This window comes from Abramis brama (genome assembly GCF_963993115.1).
Source record: "Abramis brama genome assembly, chromosome: 4".
Classification (NCBI taxonomy): Eukaryota; Metazoa; Chordata; class Actinopteri; order Cypriniformes; family Leuciscidae; genus Abramis; species Abramis brama.
The window spans coordinates 13,569,187-13,596,205 of NC_139966.1; the positions used below are offsets into that span (position 1 = coordinate 13,569,187).

At 36.2% G+C, this 27,019-nt stretch overlaps 1 protein-coding gene across 2 annotated transcripts; it reads right to left on the reverse strand.

The window, feature by feature from the left end:
* Positions 1-8,672: 8,672 nt before the first annotated feature.
* On the reverse strand, positions 8,673-26,716 carry LOC311081683 (uncharacterized protein). Of its 2 annotated transcripts, XR_014605966.1 has the most exons (4): positions 26,650-26,716; positions 24,404-24,547; positions 12,222-13,978; positions 8,673-10,936 (listed from the first exon to the last, which is right to left on the reverse strand). XR_014605966.1 is itself a non-coding variant. In XM_084112303.1 (3 exons), exons 2-3 carry the CDS (start codon positions 24,486-24,488, stop codon positions 13,131-13,133), a joined length of 933 nt encoding a protein of 310 aa, XP_083968429.1. In that variant the 5' UTR covers positions 24,489-24,547; positions 26,650-26,716; the 3' UTR covers positions 11,146-13,130. The 2 variants fall into 2 exon arrangements, 1 of the variants encoding a protein (XP_083968429.1); XM_084112303.1 differs by lacking the exon at positions 8,673-10,936 and having other exon boundaries at positions 11,146-13,978.
* Between the last annotated feature and the right edge of the window lie 303 nt (positions 26,717-27,019).

Sequence of the window (27,019 nt, forward strand, 5' to 3'; positions counted from 1 at the left end):
TCTTACGCTTTTTACATACCATTTGTTGAAAGAAGAACAAAAGGTATATTCCACATGAAATGTATATCCGAAATGTATATCCAAAAGGTATATCCAAGACCAAGGGTTTATCCAACAACAAGGATATATCCATGACCAGAGGTATATCCAAATATATATCCAAAAGGTATATCCTAGACCAAAGGTTTATCCAACATTAAGGGTGTATTCGGATCCATAGGTTTAGAGATTTTATTTCCAAAAGTTACAATGTCCTCGGGAAGTGTTCAGCAAAAAGCTTCCACACGGTTACATCCCAAAAGTTAGACTGACCTCTGTGACATCTGCCCAGTAGCCACAGGTAGACCACTCCCACCCTAGACCCCTCCCACACCAAGACACCTCCCACCCCTAGACTCCGCCCCTAGACACCTCCCACCCCATAGACTCCTCCCACTCCTAGACTCCTCCCACACCAAGACCCCTCCCAAAACAACTTGTATTGGGTAGCAGATCAATGAGTTGTTTTTAATTAAAGAAGAGTTTTGTTTACCACAATCATTAAAAACTCTTTAAAAACAATATATGTATAAAGTTAAAATGCAATGGTTTAGTATTCGTACATTTTACGACGTTATCTGAAAAAGTTAGAATGTGGTCCTTCACATACAGATTTAGAAAACCGTTCAAAACAACATCACTTTAACTTTAATAAAAACAATGTAGGCCTATGTATAAAGTTAAAATGCAATGGTTTAGTATCCGTACGTTTTACAACGTTATCTGAAAAAGTTAGAATTAATAGCTAGATTTTAGTTAAAATTAATAGTTAAAATGATTACTTAAGTTAAAGTTAATTCATGTTTTAGTTAAGTTATATTCACTAACTTACTGGTTTATTCACTCTTCGATAAGATAATCCAACTAACCCAGTGGAGAAATCCGATCATTGTTTGAGAATGCGTTTTTGGACTAAAAAATAATGATTCTGTTCAAAACTATGTGCTTTTTAACTTTAAAACTGTGAAACGTAAGCGGTAGGCAAACATTTTCCACACGCACATGTAACACTTTCACATACAACTTTAATAATAAAATAACTTTAACTTTAATAAAATGATGCAGACCTTTAAAATACTATAGGCTAGTATTTAAAACACTAGACCTATCAGAAAATTGTAAACAAGAATGTCTTCTTACGTATACATATTTTAAAACATGTTAAAAACAAAAAAGTCACCGTTAAATCATTTAAAACAAGTTATAGAATGTCTTTCACGAACGACTTTTAAAGATACCAGAAAAATGGTAAATTATGTTTTCAAACGCAAACAACATATCAAACATATCAATCAACGACAGTTAAAAAATAATACATAAAGTGAATACTTTTTTAAGCAAAACTTTTTAACATTACAATTCACTATAAACTTTTGTTTAGTTTTTAGCTAAAATATATCTTTCACTGTCCACAAAGCATCCATGCGCACGGCAAGTATAACATGAATGTGAAATCCGGTCTGTGAACCCTAGTCTACGCTGGTAAAAAAAAAAAGACTTAATCAAAACAATGGTTTAAATTTTGTACGTAAAACGTACGGATACTAAACCATTGCATTTTAACTTTATACATAGGCCTACATTGTTTTTATTAAAGTTAAAGTGATGCTGTTTTGAACGGTTTTCTAAATCTGTATGTGAAGGACCACATTCTAACTTTTTCAGATAACGTCGTAAAATGTACGAATACTAAACCATTGCATTTTAACTTTATACATATATTGTTTTTAAAGAGTTTTTAATGATTGTGGTAAACAAAACTCTTCTTTAATTAAAAACAACTCATTGATCTGCTACCCAATACAAGTTGTTTTGGGAGGGGTCTTGGTGTGGGAGGAGTCTAGGAGTGGGAGGAGTCTAGGGGTGGGAGGTGTCTAGGGGCGGAGTCTAGGGGTGGGAGGTGTCTTGGTGTGGGAGGGGTCTAGGGTGGGAGTGGTCTACCTGTGGCTACTGGGCAGATGTCACAGAGGTCAGTCTAACTTTTGGGATGTAACCGTGTGGAAGCTTTTTGCTGAACACTTCCCGAGGACATTGTAACTTTTGGAAATAAAATCTCTAAACCTATGGATCCGAATACACCCTTAATGTTGGATAAACCTTTGGTCTAGGATATACCTTTTGGATATATATTTGGATATACCTCTGGTCATGGATATATCCTTGTTGTTGGATAAACCCTTGGTCTTGGATATACCTTTTGGATATACATTTCGGATATACATTTCATGTGGAATATACCTTTTGTTCTTCTTTCAACAAATGGTATGTAAAAAGCGTAAGACTTTTTAACAATGTTTTTAAACTAGTTTGTGTTTTATGTAACAGTTTTACAAATACTGTGTGGATGGATACATTTACTTTTCTGTAAATTAATGATTTTTTAACAACTTAAAATAACACTAACTCATTTTTAATAACTCTTTTAGAGAAAAAAAAATGCAATTTTAACTTTTTTCATTAATGTTTTAACATTTTACAAATGTATGAACGCTAAAGACGTTTATTTTAACTTTATACAATGTTTTATACACCTTTAAACACTATGTAATTGTGAAAGTACAACTTTTCTTCAAATGTATGTTAGAAAATAGAACTATTTGCTTGATTATAATTTTAATACATGTTGTTTTAGATGTTTTAATGTGGATCGTGGGAAAATTTCCCACGGTCACATAACCTGACCAGAAGTGGGGAGGGGTGGGAATGTTTGTAGGGAAGGGGACCATGGGAAATTCCCACGGTCCGGAGCTGAATATTGCTTTTTCAATGTTTTAACATTTATGTTTTAACATAAAATGTTGTTTTAGATGTTTTAATACTAACACATTTTGATATCTTTAAGAAAATATAATTTAAACTTTTTCATTAATGTTTTAACATCTTTAAAATGTTGTTTTAGATGTTTTAATACTAACACATTTTGATATCTTTAAGAAAATATAATTTAAACTTTTAACATCTTTAAAATGTTGTTTTAGATGTTTTAATACTAACACATTTTGATATCTTTAAGAAAATATAATTTAAACTTTTAACATCTTTAAAATGTTGTTTTAGATGTTTTAATACTAACACATTTTGATATCTTTAAGAAAATATAATTTAAACTTTAAACAATGTTTTATATACCTTTAAACACAATGTAATTGTGAAAGTACAGCTTTTTCTTTAAATGTATGTTAGAAAATAGAACTATTCGCTTTTTCGGATTTTGTCATTTTTGGAGTTAAAAGCCTTTGGAGACGGATAAAAAACTTTTGTTCTTCTTTCAACAAAACGGACTTGTAAAAACGTAGGTTAGTTTTTTAAACGTACGTACGTGTTTATGCGCTTGATATGTTTTAATATTTGTTTAATGTCTTAATACTAATACATTTTGATAGCTTTAAGATTATACAATTTAAACTTTTTCATTGACATTTTAACATTTTACAAATGTGTGAGAACACTAAACATGTGTATTTTAACTTTTATACAACGTTTTATATTATTAAATATATAATTAATTAATTATAAATAATTCACGCCCATAAGGGAGGAGCAAGCGTGGGAAAATTCCCACGGTCACGTGACCTGTCCGGAGGTGGGAGGGGTGGGGTAGAAAGGGGCGGGGCAAGCGTGGGAATATTATAATATAGGGGCGGGGCTTAAGGGCAATAAATCACTCAAAGTGACAGAAGCCGCCCTTTAACCTCTCTCTCCTATACGTTCATGACATCGCAATATCGATGCTAAAACATTATATTGTGCTGCCCTAATCATGATTGCTAGGATTAGGAAAATCCTACTTCAGTAGGCTAAGTAAACGTGTCCGTGTCCCCAAAAATGTTGGTAGTACTCAAAAGCACTTACGCGTACATATTTTACGAGTTGCCCAATGAATTCATTCTGGGCACAATATGCATACCTGCTCTTCCTCTCGCATCTCCATCTCTCATTCTCTTTATCTTACTTAACTCTACTGTGGGGGAAATATCTTTAGGCTGCAGTGTCCAAGCTCTATATGTTTGTTTTTCTAAAGGACTGAGAGATGCAACCATGGTGGAGGAAGGGGCAAATTTTCACTGGGGTACAGGAAGCTGGCATTGTAAACTTGGTTTTGGAAAATAATGAAATCAGATTACGAGAAATTCAAAGCCACATCATCCAAGACAACACCATATTCAACAACATTCAATGAGTCAGTGTGTCCACATTGGCTCGCATTACATATTATAAACATATTATTTAGCAATTTGTACAAAAAAAATAATTTTTCTGAAGGAAAATAAACATTTCTGCATTCTCTAGGATAATTTTGGACCTCTCGTATAGCTTATTGTATCTCCATCAGTGGAGAATGCCCTCTCAGAAAGGGTAGAATATGCACACATGTAAGATCCAGACCGGTGAAACACAATCTTTTTAAAATTGGTTTGAATGATTGATTCATAAAGACTTAACTTGTTTGTGACTTCACTGGATGAATCAGCACTCTAGCAGTTAATAAACAGAACAGCATGCGATTTGCGGAAGAACATTGTAGCCGGACCTACTTCTCGGGTACGACGTCGTCAAAGGCCACTCCCACCAGTCTGCTATGATATGCTTACCAGAGTCAAATACCACCTTGCTTTAGTAGGAAATACTACTTAGCAAACTTTTAATCACAATGGTGTCGACTTGTATTGTTCCCGGTTGCAAGAATTCAAAGAATTTTAGCGGGAGTGAGTTACTTTCAGTTTTCAGTGATGGATCCGGCACGTTGCAAGCAGCGGCTAAAGGCTGCAAAGAATCGTAAATATGGAGATAGCGCTGAGACGGAAAATCTGTAGTTAAAGAAACTGCCATTCCATCAAGTTTCGCACAACTTCCCAAAGCAAAACGCATACAGCATACAGGTAAGAAAACTGTTGCCATAGTGTTCCATTTTTACTATAATGCTAATTAAAGAGGATACAAGAAGAATGTCTTTAGTGATAAACCTACCCTTACAATAACGGTTCTGTTAATTAACCTCTGTCGATCCAGCTGTCCAAGAGTGGGGATACAAAAATGCTTAAGTATAATCTGTAGTTTCCACGAAAGCCCTTGAGCTGTCTAAAGACAGCTGGATGACATTGTTCATTTACATAAACTATCGATGTTGTAACAATACAAAGCAAGATGAAAATCTGTGAAGTTACACTTTAATTATCTAGACTGAAAAACTTTATGTTGGCTTGTTTTAGTCAAGTTAAATTCTTGTCCTACAATTTAAAAAAGTTGGTTCAGAATGTTCTGGGTTTTTGCTAAAGTGTTGCTAGGATATTCTCAGCTGTGCTATGCAGTTGCTAGGGTGTTATGGGTGACCTTCCGTACAGACATTTCCACCTCTGTTAATAACAGAAACTCAAAAAAAAAAAAAAAAAAAAGTTTGCAAATGGATCCAGTCCGAGTGCTTTGATATTTTGGCATTTCTTTCCATAGTTACCAATTCAAAAGATTTTGTTACTCATAAACATGCACATAAACATGTGATTTACATATCATCCAAGTAGCGTATGTAATATTAACAACTTATCTTTATGTAATAATGACAGACATTTAGGATTTGTTTATGTGTTAGTGCCTTGACATGGTGCCCTGGATATTTACATTTTGCTGTTTATTTTAATTAGTATAAATGATTACTTTTTGGCAATGCAACCTGTTTCGCATATTCATGAACATGAATGTATCCTTCTCTGAGTTTGTACATTGTTGTCTCTTTCCCTCCTTTTCTGGTCAAGGTATAAACGGTACTGAGACCTAGTTAAAGCTGAAGAATCTAGTAGTTCTTTAGTCAGTAGGACATTGAAAACCCCTCTATGAAAAAGGAGTTTCTGACCAAAGCTCCCGTTATGACTGATTGAAGAATCCATGCAAGAACACATGTAGTCCTGTGTCCATGGGCTGGAAGGAAGAAAATTAGTCTTTCCCTCAAGAGACAGGAAATCTTGAAAATGCTGGACAATCTGGTCACCTGCATTATTGCAAAGCCAATAATACAATTATATAATCATAGCAATGAAACAAGCAAGTAACAAAACATATTCACTGAGCTAAACCAAACTTGGTAGTGTAGGTAGCAGAGGTGGGAGTAAGTCACACATGTGCAAGTCACAAGCAAGTCTCAAGTCTTAACCTTCGAGTCTCAAGCAAGTCCAAGTCAATTTTGTGAAAAGCAAGTCAAGTCAAGTCAAGTCACTACTTTATGTCAAGCAAGTCAAGTCAAGTCGTAGCTTGGGTCACAAGTCACTGGCAAGTCATACAAACGTTTGATGATTTCACTGAATTTATATATTAAAATAAGTTAAAACTACAGAAGTTGTGGACTATGGTTTTATTTGCAACATTTGTTTTTAAATATGCATTTCCACATACAGCTGAGTGGTTACTACAATAAAAATCTAAAAAATAAAAAATAAATAAAATTTCAAACTACATAGCCTAAACTGTAAATGTAACTGAAATTAGGCCAACATTAAAGCGTGAAAAAATAAATATGCCTCAAACATTGCAGAAGACCATTAAAAGGTATTAAACAATTCACAATTAAAGTATAATGGTTCCTATGCCACCAAATGGCATTCTTCAAACTAGCATCCCCTTTATATAAGTTACAGTATATATTTTTAATTATGAAGTTAAAACCGCCTATAGCTGGCGCCAAATCACCATCTTAATGTACGAGTCATAGAAGCATTCATTCAACTGATTTGTTCAAAACGGCAGATTCGTTCTGGAACTAAGCAACTAGGTCACTGAATCACAAATACGCATAACTCTTTCTGTGGCTTGTTTGGAACTATTGTCATTGGAGAAATAGAGCAAAAACTGAGAATATTTGGAATATTATGTCTAAAATGGCACATCACAATATTCACTCGTTTACTGAACTGTTTTATAAAATCATTATCACATTTGCAATCGCGCCAATATTCTGGAAATATTCTTTAAAATCTTAAGTTATAATTATAAAAATAACTCATACTAGGGCAATTTTTCCACCACATTTTGAATTTTGGGTGCATATTAATTCTGCTGACATTTTGCCCCCAACCCCCTGATAACATCTAACCCTGCTTTAAGAGAAACATAAAACACAACAAAACACTAACAGTTTTCTATGTTGTTTTTTGTCATTGGAAAGAACGACATATTTGGCTTTAAAGCATGATTTGAAAGAAATGTGGCAAATGTTATACAAAACATATGCCATCATTAATTAATTATCATTTGAATATTGACAACATTAAGCTACATTTGAAAACATAAAGAGGCATGCTGTTTTGACCAATATTCCCTCTAGATTTAAAGATAGTCAAATTAACTATAACAAACAGGTTAAACAAGCCATAGCTTACTTTTAGACGTGGTGAATGAAGTTCGACTGTTCGAGGTTGTGATGGTCGTCCGATATCCCTTGCCTGTTATTATGCGTACAACAAATCTTCTTGTATGAATATGGTCAATTTCTAGTGTTTATATCCAAAAGAAATGATGCTGGGAGATGTTTTTGTATTTAGCGCGCTCACCGCGATGTATGTTTTTTCTGGGCTTGTGCAGCGTCACGCAGTCGCGCAGAATCTGATGACTGGCGTCAAAGGTTCCATTGCTTTCATTTTGTTCATCAACTGATGTTGCGATGATTTATATAAAAATGTATATCAAGTCATTCTCGAGTCATACAGTTCAAGTCAAGTCAAGTCTCGAGTCATTGGATCTCAAGTCAAAGTCAAGTCGAGTCATTTTCTTAATTTAGTCAAGCAAGTCTCAAGTCCTTAAATTTGCGACTCGAGTCAAGTCATGTGACTCAAGTCCCCCATCTCTGATTGTTAGTTTGGTCTCGTCCACATGTAAAAGTTTTTACAAGCTCGGAGTTGGGAACACTTGCTTTAAAAACAAGTCGGAGTTGTTGTTAGAGGTGTATAAGTGATTTGCCACTATCCGAAATCGCACATATCGTTTGTGCTTTTCTCCTTGCATGTGCGATTCCACGGCCTTAACACCCATAGAGCCACATTTAAGGCATTTCTTACAAATGCTGCAACGGGCTTTCAAATCATTTACTGGTACTGGTTCTAACCAGTCCAAGAATTGAATATTTTCAAGCCTCTTGCTGGTAAATTTACATTTCCCCTATTACTTCTTGTCCAACTAAACATACCCGAATCACTCTAGCACAGGGGTCTCCAACCTTTTTTCATTTGAGAGCTACTTTTTAAAAACGAAAGTGGCCGAGAGCTGTAACACAATACTTAAATCTCTAAAATAATGTCTCATAACTCTCATATTAGCAACTATCCAAACTGTTTTAGACCTAAAATAGTCTTTGTAGGCCTATATATGTCTTAAATGTCAGAGAAAAGAACAGAATCAGAGATAAAAATAAATGTTTTATATAAAATTGTACTTTGCATAGTATACTGTAAAAACACAATTATAATTATAGCCATTTTAGTTGATCATAGTTGATCATAACTAGAGATGAAATGGCATGAAAATTTCATTGCATGATTATAGTGACCAAAATGAGCACGGTTATCACAGAATACTGTTTAAAAAGTATTAATACTACACAATGAAATCAATTCACCAAGTTTTATGTCGAAAACCAGCAATTATAATTAGCATCAATATGCACTTTCTGTTTACATAAACATTAAAATAATAACATTAAAAATGATGGCCAGATTTTAAAGGAGTGTCTTGCAACATGTTATCTTCTAAAATGTAGCCTACAAGTTTAAATAAAGTTTTGACAAAAAAGGTTTTATAAAAAGATAAACCTCACATATTTCGACCTATAAATCATTTTTATAAAAAGAATGAGTCAAAAAAAGATAAATTACTGACATTTACAATGCACATTAGCTTATCTTTTATTATTAATAGTAAAATTCGGTCCGATTTTCCCGTGGCGTCTGTCGTTGCTATGCAACCATGCACTACGCTCACCACAACGACAAAGACGTTTTTTAGCAAGTAGCTAATGGATTTCCACCACCGAAAAACGCTTGCTGTAGCTGATTGGTTGGTTCTTTTCACATGACCTGCGGTGCGCTTGCAGCATTCTGAAAAGTTGAGATCTTTTCATCTCGGCTCGCTGCGCCAGGAAAAAATTAGTGTGTCGCTTCAATTATGAGCGCGCTTGTCGCGAGCCTACATTTGAAATAACGAACTTGAGCGTGCAAAAGACGCAATATGTGAACGGTCCCTTGGCGAGCTACCTCCAATCAGGCCACGAGCTACTGGTAGCTCACGAGCGACGTGTTGGAGACCCCTGCTCTAGCAGCTCTGTTATGCAAATCAGTTACCATCACAATCTCCAGCCAAACAAAATCATGTTTGCCTTTTCCAAGCGTCTCCTGTTTGTGCTTCAAAAATGATAAATCTTTGCAAACATTTAAGACTTTCCCCTCCTATTTATGATTTTTAAGACTTCCCAGACTTAAAGCCTATCCCAGACTAAAATGCATGTTAAAGCTGTATTAACTGAAAGCAACTAGCTTTCAAAGTTCACACCAAGAAAGTCCGCTAGTTCACTTTCACACTGCCTGTTTAGCAAGTGAACTAAAAGTTGTAAACAAAACCACACGTGTGCTAAAGTCATCCATTCATTGGACAGAAATTCTCAACCAGGGAAAAGCATGAAGTACAAAAACAGGTTAATCATGGAGATCTTGCGTAGTGCAATTTTTTTATTTATTTTTTATTTGGTGTTATCAGCTACTAACGCAATATGAAAAAACTTATGAGCATCATATGATACAATGTCATTGTAAAAAAGTATGTATTTATGGGAAGGAGGCGGTGGGAACCAGGGAACATTTATGAAAGTAAAAACGGCAGCCCTTTACAGACGACTGCCGCACACACATAAACAAAACAACATAAAAGTCCAGGCCTGGGGCCTCATTTATAAAGCTTGCGTACGCACAAAACGGGGCTGAAAACATGCGTACGCCAGTTCCTGCGCAAAAGGTGGGATTTATAAAGAAAAACTTGACGTGAAAATATGCGCACCTACACGCAAACTCTGACCCATGCGTACGCACATTTTGGAGACGGAGCAGTTTGGCGACACCGATGGTGAGTTGGAGTTAAATGTCTTTTTGGTCACTTTTAGAATTTAGAATTAAAATTAAACATAATACAGACAGATAATACAAATATAATTTCACTCACCAAGCCTATCACTTGAAGCAAATATCCATTCCTTCTTAAATGTCCGCGCCAGCGAGCGCGTTGGGCCGTTTAGTGAAACTGACGCAGTTTAAATAAATAAAATAATGATTTAAACTATGTTTTACTTCTGATATAAACATTTAGATTAAATATGCCATTCAAATTATGGAGTTAAACACTTAAACATGAAATCATACTGAAAAGTTACAACATTTTTTTTATATTCAATCAATAGAAATATTTGTTGTGGATGCGATGTTTTCAAACACTTTTCCTGTGGCGTGCTGTGTTTTAATGTTTTAACCGCAGAGATAATTGCTTATCATGATAATACCAGATTGTCTGAGAAAATAGTTTCGTGCAAATAATGCCCAAGGCCGATCTGTTTCCATTAAAAATATAAATCAATTAAAAATACAATTAGGCAAGTGGAAAAGATTGAGAAAAACTTTCTCTGAAAAGTATTTTACACTATTTGATTCATGTAGGCTATTCAAAAATAAGGCAAGTATAGACAACTACTTGATTTGTATTAATGTAATGTTTCTTGTACCGTTTATATCATTTGCATATGATTATTCATCCACGTGATAACGTTTAAGTTATCACGTGGATGAATAATCATATGCAAATGATATGTAGATGAGGATCTGCATAGTAAAACTAGGCGTTGTAAGCTCCATGTATGGTTATGTCGGGGAGGAGACTAGGGGTGGGAATCTTTTACCATCTCACGATTCGATTCGATTCCGATTCTTGAGGCCACGATTCGATTCAAAATCGATTTTCGATTCAAAAAGATTTTCGATTCAAAACAATTTGATTTTATTCATAATGATTTCTAATCAGGTTTCTGATCATGATCTACTCTCATCTGCTTTGCAATACAGAATGACAAACGGAGACATTAAAGTGTCTTTTTCACATTTATTAAGTTCAATTCTCAGGGAAGTGCCTTTTATCAAAAACATTGAACAAATATTTTTACTTGGTACTTTTAAAGCAAAGTATTTATGATGACCCATAACGAACTTACTTCCAATACTTCCTATATTAATTGTATTAATAAAACAAATGGAAGTGATTTGGCAAGTCAACTGTAAGGTTACATTTGCCAGCATATGTCCCAACATTGCTGAGAACCAACAGGAAAATAAATGTGTGCCTGTACTAGCAGCGTACTTGTAGTAAATTAATACAAACTTCAGCATATTCTGAATCTCTAGCATTTAAAAATAGACTTCTAACCAACATCCTCTTGTTATTTCCAATGAGCAATATAATCCTTAAGACAAAAAAAAAACATTTTGCTGTAGCAAATTCACAAACAGTTTTCGTTCAAAAATATAGAATTATGTACCAGAAGCTATCATAACGTATAATGCTTGTGGACTTATGCATATTCTGAATAATTAGTAACATACAAAGTCGCTCTTGACTTATACACAACTAAATAATAAAGAGTTATGACTTGAAATGTTTGCTGTATACCACAATCAAAAATAGCAAAGAAAGTGAATGAACATTCTGCAGAGAGTAACTTACAGTCAAAATGTAACTTTTTGTGACTGGCATTGCACATATTGCATACAGATCAGATCAGTTTACACAGCATATTGATGTGAAAACTAAACAATACAGAAATTAGCTCTCATACAAAAAAAATACTAAATAGATCACAATGAAATTGCCAATGTTCCATACCTTAGCTTTTAACGAAGACATTCTCTGGTGCCGTTCGGATTTGGCGCTCAGCCATCATGCGTCTGTTATGTGCGCGTCTCTGTTATGTGCACGCCACAGACTGTCCGCGCACTGCACGTCCGCTTCAGAGTTCCGCCTTTTGCGTTCCTTCAATGTTACGTTATTAGATTTTTTTTTTTTTTTTTAGAAAATCGATTTTTGACATTTGTGAATCGATTCAGAATCGTCCACGTCCCGAATCGCGATTCATCTAAGAATCGATTTTTTTCCCCACCCCTAGAGGAGACGCATGTGCGCACAATCTTCCGCTGACTGGGATTTATAAAGTGAATTCTGGGCAGGTTCTGGCGTACGCACGGTTTTATAAGTCTGAATATTTTTTTGCGTACGCCATTTTTGGCTTTTGTGCGTACGTACACTTTTAGTAAGGTTCCTACGCACAGTTTTATAAATGAGGCCCCAGTTCTTCTCTCGTCCTTCACTGTCGTCACTCTCTTCCTTTTATGCTTTCGTGGCTCCTCCGTGAGAGATAAGAGGCCGATTTAGCCTCGCACTGTTCTCTCACGGCCCTCGGCCTCATCCTGCTTGCATAAGTCATCTATGCTATGTTGTAATTAGGATTTTGCAAAGACGAAGATGTGCTGCAAGATGGTTCCGGCGGAGAGAACATGCTCTCATGTTTGGAACCGGACCGAGACCACCTCTTCAGCTGGGTCTCGGTACGGTTGTTTGGTCTGCACCAGAGTGCGATTGCTGTATTCACACCTGCCCAAAAGATCCGTACCAAGGGGGGAAACAAACTTGAGTTGGATTCAATCGAACCAAACAAGTCAGGTGTGAATACACTCTTAAATTAAGTCAGTGGTTCAGTGCCATTGTTTTGTCTCAAGATACACACCAGTAATGTATTTTTTTTCCTAAGGCAGGTTTATAAAAGATACTTAAATGCCCTGATTGAACTAAAGCCTAATCCTGGCTTAATCTAAGATGTCTGTGAAACCAGGCCTTAATGGACTTCAAGTTGTTGAAAGTTAATTTAATGCTTTTACTAGCTTTTCAAGGACCGACGGGTACCCTATTTCCTCCAGAGTGAATGCACAGATGATTTTTGAAATCGCTCCACTCAGAACACTGCAATTTCTTGAACAATTCTGCAAATGACTTTTCAGATATATTTGATGCTGAATCTCTTCACACTAAAGATAGTTGAAACGCTTCCCTCCGGTGTGAACTTTCATGTGGGTATAACAGGTTCCTTTATGTGTAAAACTCTTTCCACACAGTTTGCAGCTGAAAGGCTTCTCTCCAGTGTGACTTCTCATGTGAGTCTTAAGACTTTCTTTTCGATTGAAACTCTTTCCACACTGTTGGCAGCTGTAAGGCTTCTCTCCAGTGTGAACTCTCACATGGACTGTAAGGTTTGTGTTGTTTGCGCAACTCATTCCACAGAGATGGCACATGTAAGACTTCTCTCCAGAGTGAGTTTTTACGTGCCTCTTAAGCTGTTTCTTGTCTGTGAAACACCTTCCACACTGACGGCATACACAACAGCTATCTTTTACATGAACCCTCATGTGGTTATTAAGGCTCTCTTTACGTGTGAAACATTTTCCACACTTATCACATGTGAAAGGTTTCTCTCCAGTGTGAACTCTCATGTGAGTCTTAAGGTTTCCTTTTCGATTCAAGGTTTTTCCACACAGTTTGCAGGTGTAAGGGCTCTCTCCAGTGTGAACTTTCATGTGGGTATAAAGGGTTCCTTGATGTGTGAAACTCTTTCCACACTGTTGACATGTGTATGGCTTCTCTCCAGTGTGAATTCTCATGTGACATTTAAGATTTCCTTTTTGAGTGAAACTCCTTCCACATTGTTGGCAGGTGAAATAACTTCTATTTGCTGTCTTTTGAGCTCTTTTTGGTGAAGTCTTTTCAGTCTGAGAGCAACTAAATGATTTTTCTCCAGTTGTGAAATAATGTTTCTCAAACTGATCTTTCTCTTCTGTTTCTTTCGGATCTGGAATCTCCTCTTTTAGCATCATCAGATCTAAGGCAAAAAAGACAAATACATGTTAACCCCAGTTTAATGGCACAAAGAAACAGGCATCAAAAGATCTAGACATTTAAAGCATCAAACCTATCAAATAGCTGTAAAAATTGATAACAGGCTCAAGCACTACAGTGCCATCATCACATGGTGGGCAGATGCATGTAAGTGGGTAAATTAGGAGATATGTCCCTGAACCACAATAGCCACATCTACGTGATTTTGAAAGTTGTCCGGCTTGAAGAGGACAATATACGTACCAAGTTTGGTGACTTCAGGTCAGGGATGAGCAACTCCTGGAGGGCCACTGCCCAGCAGAGTCTAGATCAGGTGTGTCCAATTCTGCTCCTGGATGGCCACTGCCTAGCAAAGTTCAGTTCCAACCACAATTAAACACACCTGAACCAGCTAATCATGGTCTTACTAGACATACTAGAAACTTCCAGAGAGGTGTGTTGAGGCAAGATGGAGCTAAACTCTGCAGAGTTTGAAAACCCCTGGTCTAGATCGATCCCTTGTCAAACACAACTGAGCAATCTAACTCCGGGTCAAAGTTCTGCCCTAGAGAGCCGCTGTCCTGAAGAGTTGAGCTCCAACCCTAACCAAACACACCTAACTCAGCTAATCAAGGTCTTACTAGGCGTACTAGAAACTTCCAGGCAGGTGTGTTGAGGCAAGAGCTAAACTCTGCAGAATTTGGACACCCCTGGTCTAGATCAATCCCTAATCAAACACACCTGAACAATCTAACCAAAGTCTTCATGATTTCTTGAACACACAGGTAGGTGTGTTTCATTAGGGATGGAATTAAACTTAGCAGGATAGTGACCCTCCAGGTCTGAAGTTACCGCCCCTGCTCTTTCCTACAACTAATGGCAGACAACTCTGATGTGTGTGCAGAATTTCATGAAATTTTAAACATGCTAAGAACATCAAAACACCCAAATATACAAAGCCTCAAACACTTATTGTTGTTCTGAGCTAATAATTGTCAAAGTGAAAGTTGTTTGTGTCGATAAGAATACATGTACGAATACAAATCCGTACAGCTATGTGTGATATATGCAGCAATGGCAAACGACTCTAACATGTTTTAAAGCATGTTAAGAGCTCCAAAACCTCCAGAAATCATAATAATAATCCTTAGACGAACAATAGGACCAAGCACCCTGTGGACATATCTGGTTCAGAAGAAGTACGGCACTTTGACATCACACTCTTGGAAAATGTGTGGTAGGCATGGCCCGGTTTCTGGTCATGATTTTTTACCCAGAAATTATATAATTAATTTCAGTGACATAATTATCATAATTAATTGTTTTTCAGGGGTTGGGCTAGGCCCCTTCGTTCCAGTGAAAGGAACTCTTAATGCTTAAGCATACCAATGCATTTTGTACAATTTCATGCTCCCAACTTTGTGGGGACAGTTTGGGGATAACCCCTTCCTGTTCGAACATGACTGCGCACCAGTGCACAAAGCAAGATCCATAAAGACATGGATGAGCAAGTCTGGTGTGGAGGAACTTGACTGGCCTGCACAGAGTCCTGACCTCAACCCGATAGGACACCTTTGGGATGAATTAGAGCGGAGACAGTGAGCCAGGCCTTCTCGTCCAACGTCAGTGTCTGACCTCACAAATGCACTTCTAGAAGAATGGTCAAAAATTCACATAAACACACACCTAAACCTTGTGGAAAGCCTTCCCAGAAGAGTTGAAGCTGTTATAGCAGCAAAGGATGGGCCAACTCCATATTAAGGAATAGGATGTCATTTAAGTTCATGTGCACCCTTACGAAAAAGAAGTATACTTCAAGTTACAGGCATGAAAATAGGTCAGGGGTAAAAAAGGTGAGAAAGATGCAGCATATACCCCCCCCCTTACACAATTGTGTAATGAGTGAGTAGGAACGCGTGAGAGTTAACACGAACAGATGAAATAAGTAAAAAATTCTCACTTATTAATAGAATTGAACTATACTCCACAGTGATGAATCCCCCAAAAAAAGCTGTAAGCAGCATTGGCATAGTAATACCAGTGTTTCTCACAGGATTTTTGTATCACTGTAGTAAGTGGACCTCTAGGGGGGTTCGGGGGCATGCTCCCCCGCAAGAAAATGTTGTGCTTTTTAATGTTAAATTCATCAATCTATTATTACAATTAAATTAAACAAAGAAAAATTCAAAACTCTTTTAGTTACAGTGTCTGTCTACATTACTACTACAATAATAGTTATATTAATCCCATGATAGTAATAGCCATATATTGTAAAACAAATGCACTGAAAAATAAAGGAAACTTTCATAATTAGTTTTGTACTAATTTCTATACTTGAAAGAGTATATTTCTAGACTTCACATTAAAGATGTGATTGGGCTAGCCCAGTGTCAATCAAGAAAAGAACCAATTGGCCGCTGATCTACGTGTTTCATCGGGTGTCAGAAAAAAAACAACTAGCGCTGACATTTTTTGACCAATGCATTACGCACTAATTACGCACTGCGCCGCCAAATAAGCAAAACAAAACGTATGGGCCGCCGATGCACGAGTTTTATGGGCCGTTAAGACAAAAAAACTAAACAAAAAAGTATGAGAATCTCCCGGTAGTCCCAATGGCATATAGCCTACATGCCTGGACGTCACACAAAACAAAATCCTACCTGTAGCCCTTCACCATCCACTTATTTAGCTGCTGTTGCATCAGTTGACATGCCATCTCCTTTCCCCTCTTTCTTTTTCTATTTTTAGCCCCCGACAGCTTTTTTGCGTTATCCATCTTTTTCGACGACAACTCACTGTTACTTGTTCCTGCTCGCTCAGCGCTCACGGCGCCCGCGCCCGCTTGCGATATTATCCCGCCCACTTCTAAAAATAATGACATTGACAACATCGCTGTCTGTATCTGACAGGACAGTTAACAGCTGTAAGCTAACTTACCTTAGGCTTGCTTTCCGACGTGCAGTTCTTTGTTCGGCAGTGTGGTTCTTTGTTCGGTTTATGGTAACTTTATGGGGATAAATGCTGGCCTCGAGCACCATCCCCCCCCCCCGAAAGGTGAGGAGTTTTCATGCCTGAAGTTAATTTTATTAAGTATACTTGAGTAATGTTTAAGTATATTTTTAAGTATACTTTATGTAGTAAGTATACTAATGTCAATATGTACTAGTAGTAAACTTGTAAGCATACTATTTTAATACCGCTTGGGACTAAATTGGCCCAGTTGAAGTATATAAAAGTGTATGTTTAAGTGTACTATAAGTGTAACAGTAGTAAACTTTAAGTGCACTGCAAGTGAACTTATGGGTATACTAGTAGTTTACTATTTTAATACTTGTAGCAACTTTGAAGTATACTCTCAGTAAACTACTAGTTTAGTAGTTTTATACTGCAAGTATACTAGCAAGTTTTCTTTTAGTGTACTCTCAGTAAACTACTAGTTTAGTAGTTTTATACTGCAAGTATACTAGCAAATTTTCTTTTAGTGTACTCTCAGTAAACTACTAGTTCAGTAGTTTTATACTACAAGTTTTCTTTAAGTGAACTTAACATTATACTTATAGTTTACTATTTATATATAATTTTTGCACTTGCAGTAGGCCTATACTACTATGTTCTAATGTTATTTTTTATACTTGAAAAATACCTTTAACTGTACTTTAATTTTTAAAAAAATTTATAAGCTTCATGCATCCTTTTTTTATCAACACTTGAATGTTCGTAAGTTTCATAAATAAAGGCAACATTTTAAACAAAAAAGATGAGAAAAATCTCATTTTTGTCAAAGACTACGCCTTGATCAGATTCAGAACGATGATCAAAACACAGATAGAGTAGATCGAGACCAACACCAACAAAGCTTCACAGTCGTTTTCTCTTCATGGGTTACGCTTCCTTTCATTTGGAAACATTAAACAGTTTTGATTTACAAGCTGTTTAATGTTTGATGATCACATTATTTTACATTTGAGTGAGCAATCTTCTATGGCCCTGTCCCAAATCGCGCACTTCATGTGGACTTTCGGTCTCGTGGACTTGAATTGCGCGTGCTCGCCGAGTCTACGAGTCCGTAGGCCGTCCCATTCAGCATTTTACCGCTCTGAAGTGTGCTCAGCAGCGCCCCCTTTGTGCCCTTGAAGCGGTCTTCTGCGAAGCCCGCATAGAAGCAGGCTTCACGCACTTTAACTACCCAGGAATCCTTGCGAAAGGCCAATCAGACAACAGATGGGAGGCGATTTCGCTCACGGACTGTAAACATGGCTGAGAAGAGAATATTTAAGTGTAAGTATCATAATGTTTTTTATGACATAGGCGTACATTTTACCAGTTGTTACTTACAGTTTATACAAACATTATCGACCAGTTGATATCTCAAACATAATAATAGCGCGTTAAATAATACGATCGCATTATGATTCATTACATAAATAGAACCGAATGTCATGGCTTGACTGAGTCATATAAACGTAGTATGAATATTGAAACCTATACATTTTTCTTAAACTCATTTAAATTAAAATTTTGTGTTAAAATTGAACATTATGTATTATTATGTACAACTGTATTTATCATTTAACTAACCATGACATCTATTCTAATGCCCAGGTGGCATATACAATTATAGAACTGTAAAAGCAGGCTGTGTATTTCACATGGACATAAGATTTGGGAAAATAAAATTAATCCTGTTCTCCATGCTAAAGACTGTAATTTTTTTAATGATATTTGTGATATTTTTCTAATAAAGGGACTGATGAGATGACCTTTAAGTTTATTCAGCTCCGTATGGAGAGGGATAAGTCTTTCACGGGCATGAGGAACGCATCTGCTCAAGGCTTTGAGTAAGTGTAAAGTATGTTCATCACTTTTGGAATCGTATGGCATTGAACACTGTTTACACATATTTATTTTATATCTGTTAGGGAGATTATTAAGGATCTGGGACTGCAAGGCCAACTCAATCCCCAGCAAGCGAAAAAGAAATGGGAAAACCTTAAAAGAAAATATAAGGTATTTTCAACACACACACTACCAACACAACTAGGTAATTGTTACAGATCTGAGGCCCAAATGAGTTTGAGCTGTACTGTATACAGATTTTGTTAAACATTTGTTAATATTAGTATTAATACTGCTGTAGGATTTGTGCCTGCCCAAGACAGGATCTGGAACTGATGAAGGGGAGGTGACAGCAGCATCATGGCCTTTTTTTGAGGCAATGCATGAAGCCATTGGCCAAAGACCAAGCGTGCTGCCTGTGGCCACCTTTTCTTCTGGTTCCAGTACACAAATGTTTACAACAGATGTGGCAGGTCCGTCAAATGCTGTAGTCGAAGACTGCCTGCAGCCTCCCTCCACCCCTTCTGATTCAGAACCAGCAGTGCAGGATGCAGTAAATCCAGGGCCATCAGTAGCTGAAGAAAGTGTAGGCCTAGGTCAAGTAGCAGACGAGATTCCTGGACCATCTGCCAGGCCAAGTGGAGGAAAGGGTAAAAGCCCCACAAAAAGAAAGAGGCGAAGTGAGTTTACTTCACTTGAAGTAATAAAGGAAATTGCAGAGAAACAGGAACGCCGTCAGATGGAGTCAGACACAAGAGAGGAAGAGCGGTTTGTGAGGGCAGAGAAGCAGATGGACCAGATGCTGACTATCCTAACCAAATTAGTGGATCACGTAGCAAAAAAGTAAAAAGGTTTATCAACATTTCTGTTGTCTATGTTCTTAAATTGTTCGGTTATATTACCATTTGATTCTTATTGTTGTTGTTTTTTTTAAGTTATTGTTCATGTTGTTGTATTGTTTTTGTTTTTTATATATATTAAACAAACGTTCTTGAGAATAATAAATTGGTTTTATTGTGTCTACTTTAAATATTTAAAAGCAGAGAAATATTAATAAATATTATGGGTGATGTTAGGAACTATTCTACATGTAACAGTAAAAAGATAAAATAAATATCCTATTTAAGTCTTTTTTTAAAAATGTGATAAGTTTTAAAATACATTCTATAATATGTTGTTTGGATGATGATAATTTACATATAAGGACAGCTATAACTGCAGTAGATGTGTAATAACACTCACATTGTGAATTGTGTAATTTATTTAAGAAAATATCAAAGAGAGGAGTAAAGGTAACTATAAGTTAACAGTATAAAAGTTTATTGTAAAATCTTTAAAAAAGTTAAACAATTAAGTGAAACAACTTTAACTTTCAACAAGTAAATGAAAATAAAGTTATACAATTATATAAAGTGCACAATATTAAATGTTCTTCAACATGTACAATACAAACTGAGGTAGATGTAAAAAAAATTGTTTTGTATTTTTAACTTCAATGGCAATAATCTAAAGGCACTTCAAGAAAACACAATTACAGCAGTCATAAAAAATAATACAATCTTTTTTGCTCAGTCACTGAGTGGCATCAATTAAACTAAAGTTCTTCAGTGTTGTAAGTGCAATACAAATAAATAAAATACAACAATGTACAATAAAAAATTATGTATACAAAATATTTTCTTTCTCAACAGTACTATTCTAAGGATTTAACTCCATATAACAATTAGAACCTAAATTATATAAACTCTCCAACAAGGACATAAAAAAAATAGCATCTGTTCTGCTCAATCACAGTGTGTAATCATGCTCAATCAGTGGAGGTTGGACATCAACAGGAGCAGAAACCCGTGCAGCCAGCCTGTCCCTGAACTGGACTCCAGACCTATCCACAACAGATGATGCATCAGAAGAATCTGGGGATGGGGCGTCAGCATCCTCTGCATCCTCAGGCTCAAGAACATCACCATGCGTTAAACAGACATTGTGCAGGAATGCACATGCAATCACAACTTAAGTTCAGAAGCCCACTTTCACCTCCAAAGCTGAGAACAATGTTCTCCGCCATCTGGCTTTCATCATTCCGAAAGCTCGCTCAATAATAGTGCGGCCTCGTGAATGGCACCGGTTGAACCTCTCCTGCACTGGTCCTTGTAAGGGCATCTTAAATGGTGTGACAACACGAATGGGTGTATCAATACATGGATACCCACCATCACCTAGCAGAAAATAACCAGGTGGAGGATACTCAGCATTGTAGTAAAGTGGACTGTTTTTAAAAACCCGTGTATCATGAACAGATCCTGGGTAGCCAACAAAAATATTCAGAAAACGACCCGTTGAATCACAAACAGCCTGCATTTGTATGCTATAAAACTGTTTGTAATTAAAGTAATCCTCTTTATTGCGTCCTGGTGGCTTGATTCTGATGTGGCACCCATCAATTGCTCCAACAGCCTTTATGAATGCAGGATGCCTTGCCAGTTGTGCAAATCCATGGCCAACTCCATACAATTGGCCTGGACGAGGATAACAAATGACCCTGCCTGATGCCACTACATTCTTTATTTGACGGGCAATTTTATGCACAACTCTGCACACAGTTGATTTGGGAATAGAAAATGTTCGTGATGTCACTCTGTAGGACAATGCGTGTGCAAGCCAGTACAAAAAAACAAGTACTTCCAATTGCTGTCCCCATCCATGGTCCTGCTGTGTCATTTCAATAAGTATCTGGATTAGACCGTTGATGGATTGTCTGTTGAGACGGTAGTCAGGACGCGTGTCTCTTTCAACATCAAAATAAATGCGAAGCACCGGCATAGCTCTGTTTAATCCCATATATCGAACCAACGGGCTGACCTATAAATCAAATAATAAAATGACTAAATGCACTAAAGACTTTTGACAAGTTATAACGTTTAGCTACACAGTAAATAGTTGTTTATATAACAAATAAAAATGTTATTTCCTTACCCTTTCCTCCGTGCGTAACAGAAGCATTTGTATCCACGAAAAACAATCTTGTCGTCTTCGACGTCTGAGCGCAAAAATATAATTTCTCCGCATGGCAAGCCATCTTGCAAAAACAATAGTAAAAACAACAACAACAATTGGCAGCATATCGACCTGCAGCTCCTGTCCAACAACAACAACCAGACCTTCTTCCTGTTTCCGGCGTGACGATCGAGTCTGTCCCAAAAATACCTCTCAATGCACCCTCGCGGACTCGCGCTAAGGGCCCTATAGGTCTGCACTACATGACGTCACCGAAGTGTGGACTCTGAGGAAGTCCACAAGTCCGGAGTGTGCCATTTGGGACAGGGCCTATCTCTTGTTTCAGCTTCTTCTTCTCCTGTATTTTGATCCGGAGAGTCTGTACTAGAAGATGTGTCATAGCGCCCCCTACGGTATAACAGTGAAAACATGGATAGCTGGAAAATTCAGTCAATGGTGGGGAAAGAGTAAAGTAGAATTAAAGTAAATTCCTATGTGCACTACCAGTGGACTAGCCTACCCAAAAATTCAGATACGCAGAATTAGAAACATATCTGTTTTATATCAATATTTTAATCAATATTTTTTCAAACAATGTAAGTTTCATAAGACTGTATATGAAAAACTATGTAAAAAAAGTATATTTAATAGACTACTCGATCAAAAGAGTTAACACAACTACAAGCCAAGTATATTTTTAATAACTAAACTTTTAAGTATATCTCGATCAAAAATTGAGTACAAGTAGAGGCCAAATATACTTGGACTTTTCTCTCAGTATAAGTCAAGTACACTTAAGTATATTTCTGATAAGTACATAAAGTATATTTTTGAGAAGTATATAAAATGTAGACTGATAGTATGCTTTCTTTTTAGTTGAAAAGTATAGTATAGTAACACTTTTATAAACGTATTTTTCGTAAGGGAATTATTATCGCTGTGTACAAGATCAGGTTCAGTTCCATTACTCTATAAACTATTCCACCCGAAAGCTTGTTACTATATAAACTTGAACATGTTAGTTTATATGACAGTGTCTAATATTATGTTTAAAAAAAAAAGTATTTAAAGGTGCTATAAGCGATGTCACGCGTTTTTTAGGGCAAAACATTTTTTTTCACATACCTCAAACATCTCCTCACTATCTGCTAGCTGCCTGTCCCCTGAACACACTGTAAAAAAACACGGTCTCTGCAGACAGCTCACGCTCCACAAACTGCAGCAAAAACAAACTGAGCAACAAACAGAGCGACCCACAGCACGAAACATAAACTGTTCCAGCCAATAACCGACAAGAATGATGTGGGGGTGGGGTTCGGGGGTTAGTGCGCGGATGAGGAGGAGGGAGGGTCTAGCTAGCCTCCATTTTGTTTGATAATAATTCAAACATCAACAAGAGGTTACGCCAACCGAGATCGCTTACAGCACCTTTAATAAGTTACTCAATCAAACTAGTAAACACAAGTACAAACCAAGAATACTTAGTATACTTAATTATACCTTTAAGTATATCTCGATCAACAAGTAGAGGCCAAATATACTTAGACTTTTCTGTCAGTATAAGTCAAGTATACTTAAGTGGAATTTGAAGTATATTTCTGAGAAGTACATAAAGTATATTTCTGAGAAGTACATAAAAAGTAGACTAAAAGTATACGTTCTTATTTTTTTAGTTGATAAGAAGTATACTAATAGCACACTTGAATAAACTTCTTTTTCGTAAGGGCATGTAAAGGGAGACAAAATATAGTGTATATTAGGATACGTATATGAAGTAGCCTATAGCAGTATAGTAGTTATTAAATGAGATGGTTCACTGTTTAGTTGGGAGCATTTCCTCCTTAAGAAAAACTGATTCATAGCTGAAATATTTTCAAAATGGAATCAAATTGTGTAATACAGCAAACTGTGAAACCATATATAGACTGTAATTGCACAGTGAAAATCACAAACTTCACAGACTTTACTGAATGAGCGCCAGCACAGAATCGCAGGAACAGATGGATTTCAAAAGAATGGGAGCACAATGATTCTGTCCTTTCAATCCTTTTCTTTTTTTTTTGCCAATCTTTTATCATGCAAAATTATCTGCCAATGGGGTAAGACAAAAAATCTTGGTTTCAAATGGAAACCAATATTTTTTTTCTTACCCCATTGGCAGATAATTTAGCTTGTTTTAAGCAAAAAATACTTAAATTACTTTCTTTTTATCTTAAAACAAAATAGAATTACTTATGTTATTTTACTTCTCTAGTAAATGCTTCTTGATTTAAGAATTTTTAGATATTTGGACTGGAAACAAAACAAAAAATACTAAGTAAGAAAAGCATTTTTTGCAGTGTATGCTTGACTCTCCCACTGCCCACACAAATGTGTTTTAATCTTATTTGCTTTTAAAAGCGGTAATTGATCAGATTGAATTTTGAGTCGTTTGTACATTATAAATAATCTCACTGTAGCAAATCCTTCATGTTTGAATCAAATTTTATTTTATGTTTTTAGTAATTTAGGCACTATATGCAGTTAAAAGCACTTATTACAGCACTAGTGTCTCAGTTTCAGCTGTGAAGTCCACAGTCCATCCAGACAAACCAACCTGTTTGTTCCTCAGTATCTTCATGTTTCACTCTGAATGTTTCTTCAATCTTCACGTCTTCACTCTCCTCTTTAATAAACGCCATCTTTATAATAGTGTCACATGGATCTCAGTCACTTCACCAGGAGTTTTTCTGTGTTTGTCCTGTTTAAGAAGAGATACATTAACGGAAAGAAAACACTCAAAACTACATCTCTGAGTGCGTCTCTTAAATTGAACTTTCCCTTGTTAACTTCCCTCAGTCTCATTCACTTAGAAGTGAAGTAGGCCTACGTCAGCCCTTATTATTATTTTGGTAATGGATTAATTATTTTGACGATTAATCGAGAAATCTGATATTTTTGTGGTAATAAAAGTAGACCAAAGCCTTTAAAATTACTTAAAATACATTTATAATAACAATGAAGCACGTATTAAACATGCAGGGCATATATTTATTTAATTGAAACACAGCCTTTGTGAATTCACAATAGCACTATGCTCGTATGGGTTTTAATACATCTTATAAAACGGTGTAATTTTTTATATTAAATTAAATATTCTACCGTTTACTCGACACGGGTAAATTTCAATCGAGGATTTTTTAAATCAAGTACTCGGATTTAATCGAGGAATCGTGACAGCCCTGTTTATTATTTACCGTCTCCATTGACTTTGCATTGCGAGAGGATGCCTCCTTGTCATTAATGACTTATAACAAAAAACAAAACAATGTCTAAAAGCTGCTATGTGAAAAGGTGTACAGCAAACAAGCTAAATAACCCAGAAATATTTTTTTATAAGCTGTCGACCCCCCAAAAAAACAGTTGTTTCAGGACATAAAAGTGGATCAATTTAGACAGCGCAACTAGTTCTCAAATAAAAAAACTTATAATTTTAACCATGTCGATTGCTTATTTCACCACCCTATGTGAACCTGAGAGGAGGAGATATATTGAGAAGTTAAATTGTATTAATGTATGTCAGTGCCCCTTTTCCTTACTTTCCTTTTTTTGGAAAAATGATCTGACTGAACGGCCCAACGTGAAATACCCTGATATCTAAAACTATTTGATCGAATCACCAGGTAACAGCATCATTTCACCTACGATAAAAACACACACTGTTACTAAAATAATGGGACAAGTTAGCTATATTATATATATCAGCTATGTGTGCAAGTAGCTGTAGCTTGGGCCAATTGGTAGCCTATTCGTCCAAAAGCTTTCTATGTCAGATAAATGCTATTATTTTGAATGATGGTTTGTTGTAAAAAGAAAAGAAGTGTATGACATTAAAAGTATTTGATGCTTCACGTCTTATTGCCTGTATCCACTTTTGTCTCCTTAAAGGCTGGCTTTTACGGTTCGGAAGCTTATAAAAATGTATAGTTTTTTTTTTAGCTTGTTTGCTGTACACCTTGTCACACATGACATCACCACATAATCGCCACCGACTACAATGAAAATGGTTTAAAAACGGACTACAAAACTACATCCCGCATCAAAATATCCCGAATGCAAATTGCAACGAGATGCTTGTTATAGAGGAGAGACCATTCATTCTTATGTTTGAGCCAAGGCGAAAACAACCATTACTCGTCAGCATTTTGTTCTGTTTCCATAACACTTTAACAAAACATTTTAAATGACACTAAAACAGCACTACAAATCATTATTAATAATACAATAATAGTATTTTATAGGCCAGCACAATAATCAGTCATCGATGAAAATCAAAAGCAGCTTTAGCTTTATTTCAAACACTGAGTAAAACTTGATTCTTCTACTTTCCCACTATCATTATAATGTATGGGCAAAGAGAAATATTAAGGCAATAAATGAAGACTGTTGATAAACCGCTATAAACTTATGTTGAGTTAAATCCAGCTATCGTGTCTGAGAGGATTAATGCAGGAACAGAAATCAAAAGTTTTTTATTTCACTTTCTGTAATGATCTCTGCTTTCAAAATCATGGACAGCACTCTCATTTCCCGCGATAGTAAACAAATAACTGTATAAATGAGTAATTGCATAGGTAGGCTGAATAAATTATCACACAAGTAAACAATTGCACTCCTGTTACTGAAAATGAACTGATTTTACTGTTAATCGTATATGGATGCTTAACTTAACGTTACTCATAACGTGTCAGATGAAGCATTCCAATTATCTATTCAAATCGTTTTACAGTTCATGTAAAAACTATAACATTATCAGGACGGTTTGCATAGACTGATAGACTTTAAACGATTAAAAACACGAACCTTTCTTCAGCCGAATAACAACAGTGCAGGAGCGCGGCGCATCCTTGTGACGTCACATCGCCACTTCAAAATAAAAGTTCCGTTCACACGCTAAAATCACGAAAGTGCGCCGAAACTTACATACTTACTAAACATTTGAAAAACAAAATTGTGTCAGAGGAACCTAATACATATGAATTGTGTGGTTTAGTAAAAAAAATAAAAATAATCACCATACACCGACAGATGTAAATGTGCATAAAATCATAAATTCAATCTGTTCATCAAACATTCCATTTAATTGGAGGACTTCAGCGCACTTAAGAATAATTTTTTTTCTCAACATTACTGTATAATATTGTGTCTTTAGTGAGTTGTTATGAGTTCTAAT

Excerpts from the sequence above, each read along its gene's own strand:
- LOC311081683 (XM_084112303.1), bottom strand. The coding sequence starts at position 24,488 with ATGGCGTTTATTAAAGAGGAGAGTGAAGACGTGAAGATTGAAGAAACA. Across the intron at positions 13,979-24,403 it reads AGATACTGAGGAACAAACAG|ATCTGATGATGCTAAAAGAG; the intron begins GTTGGTTTGTCT and ends TTTTTGCCTTAG.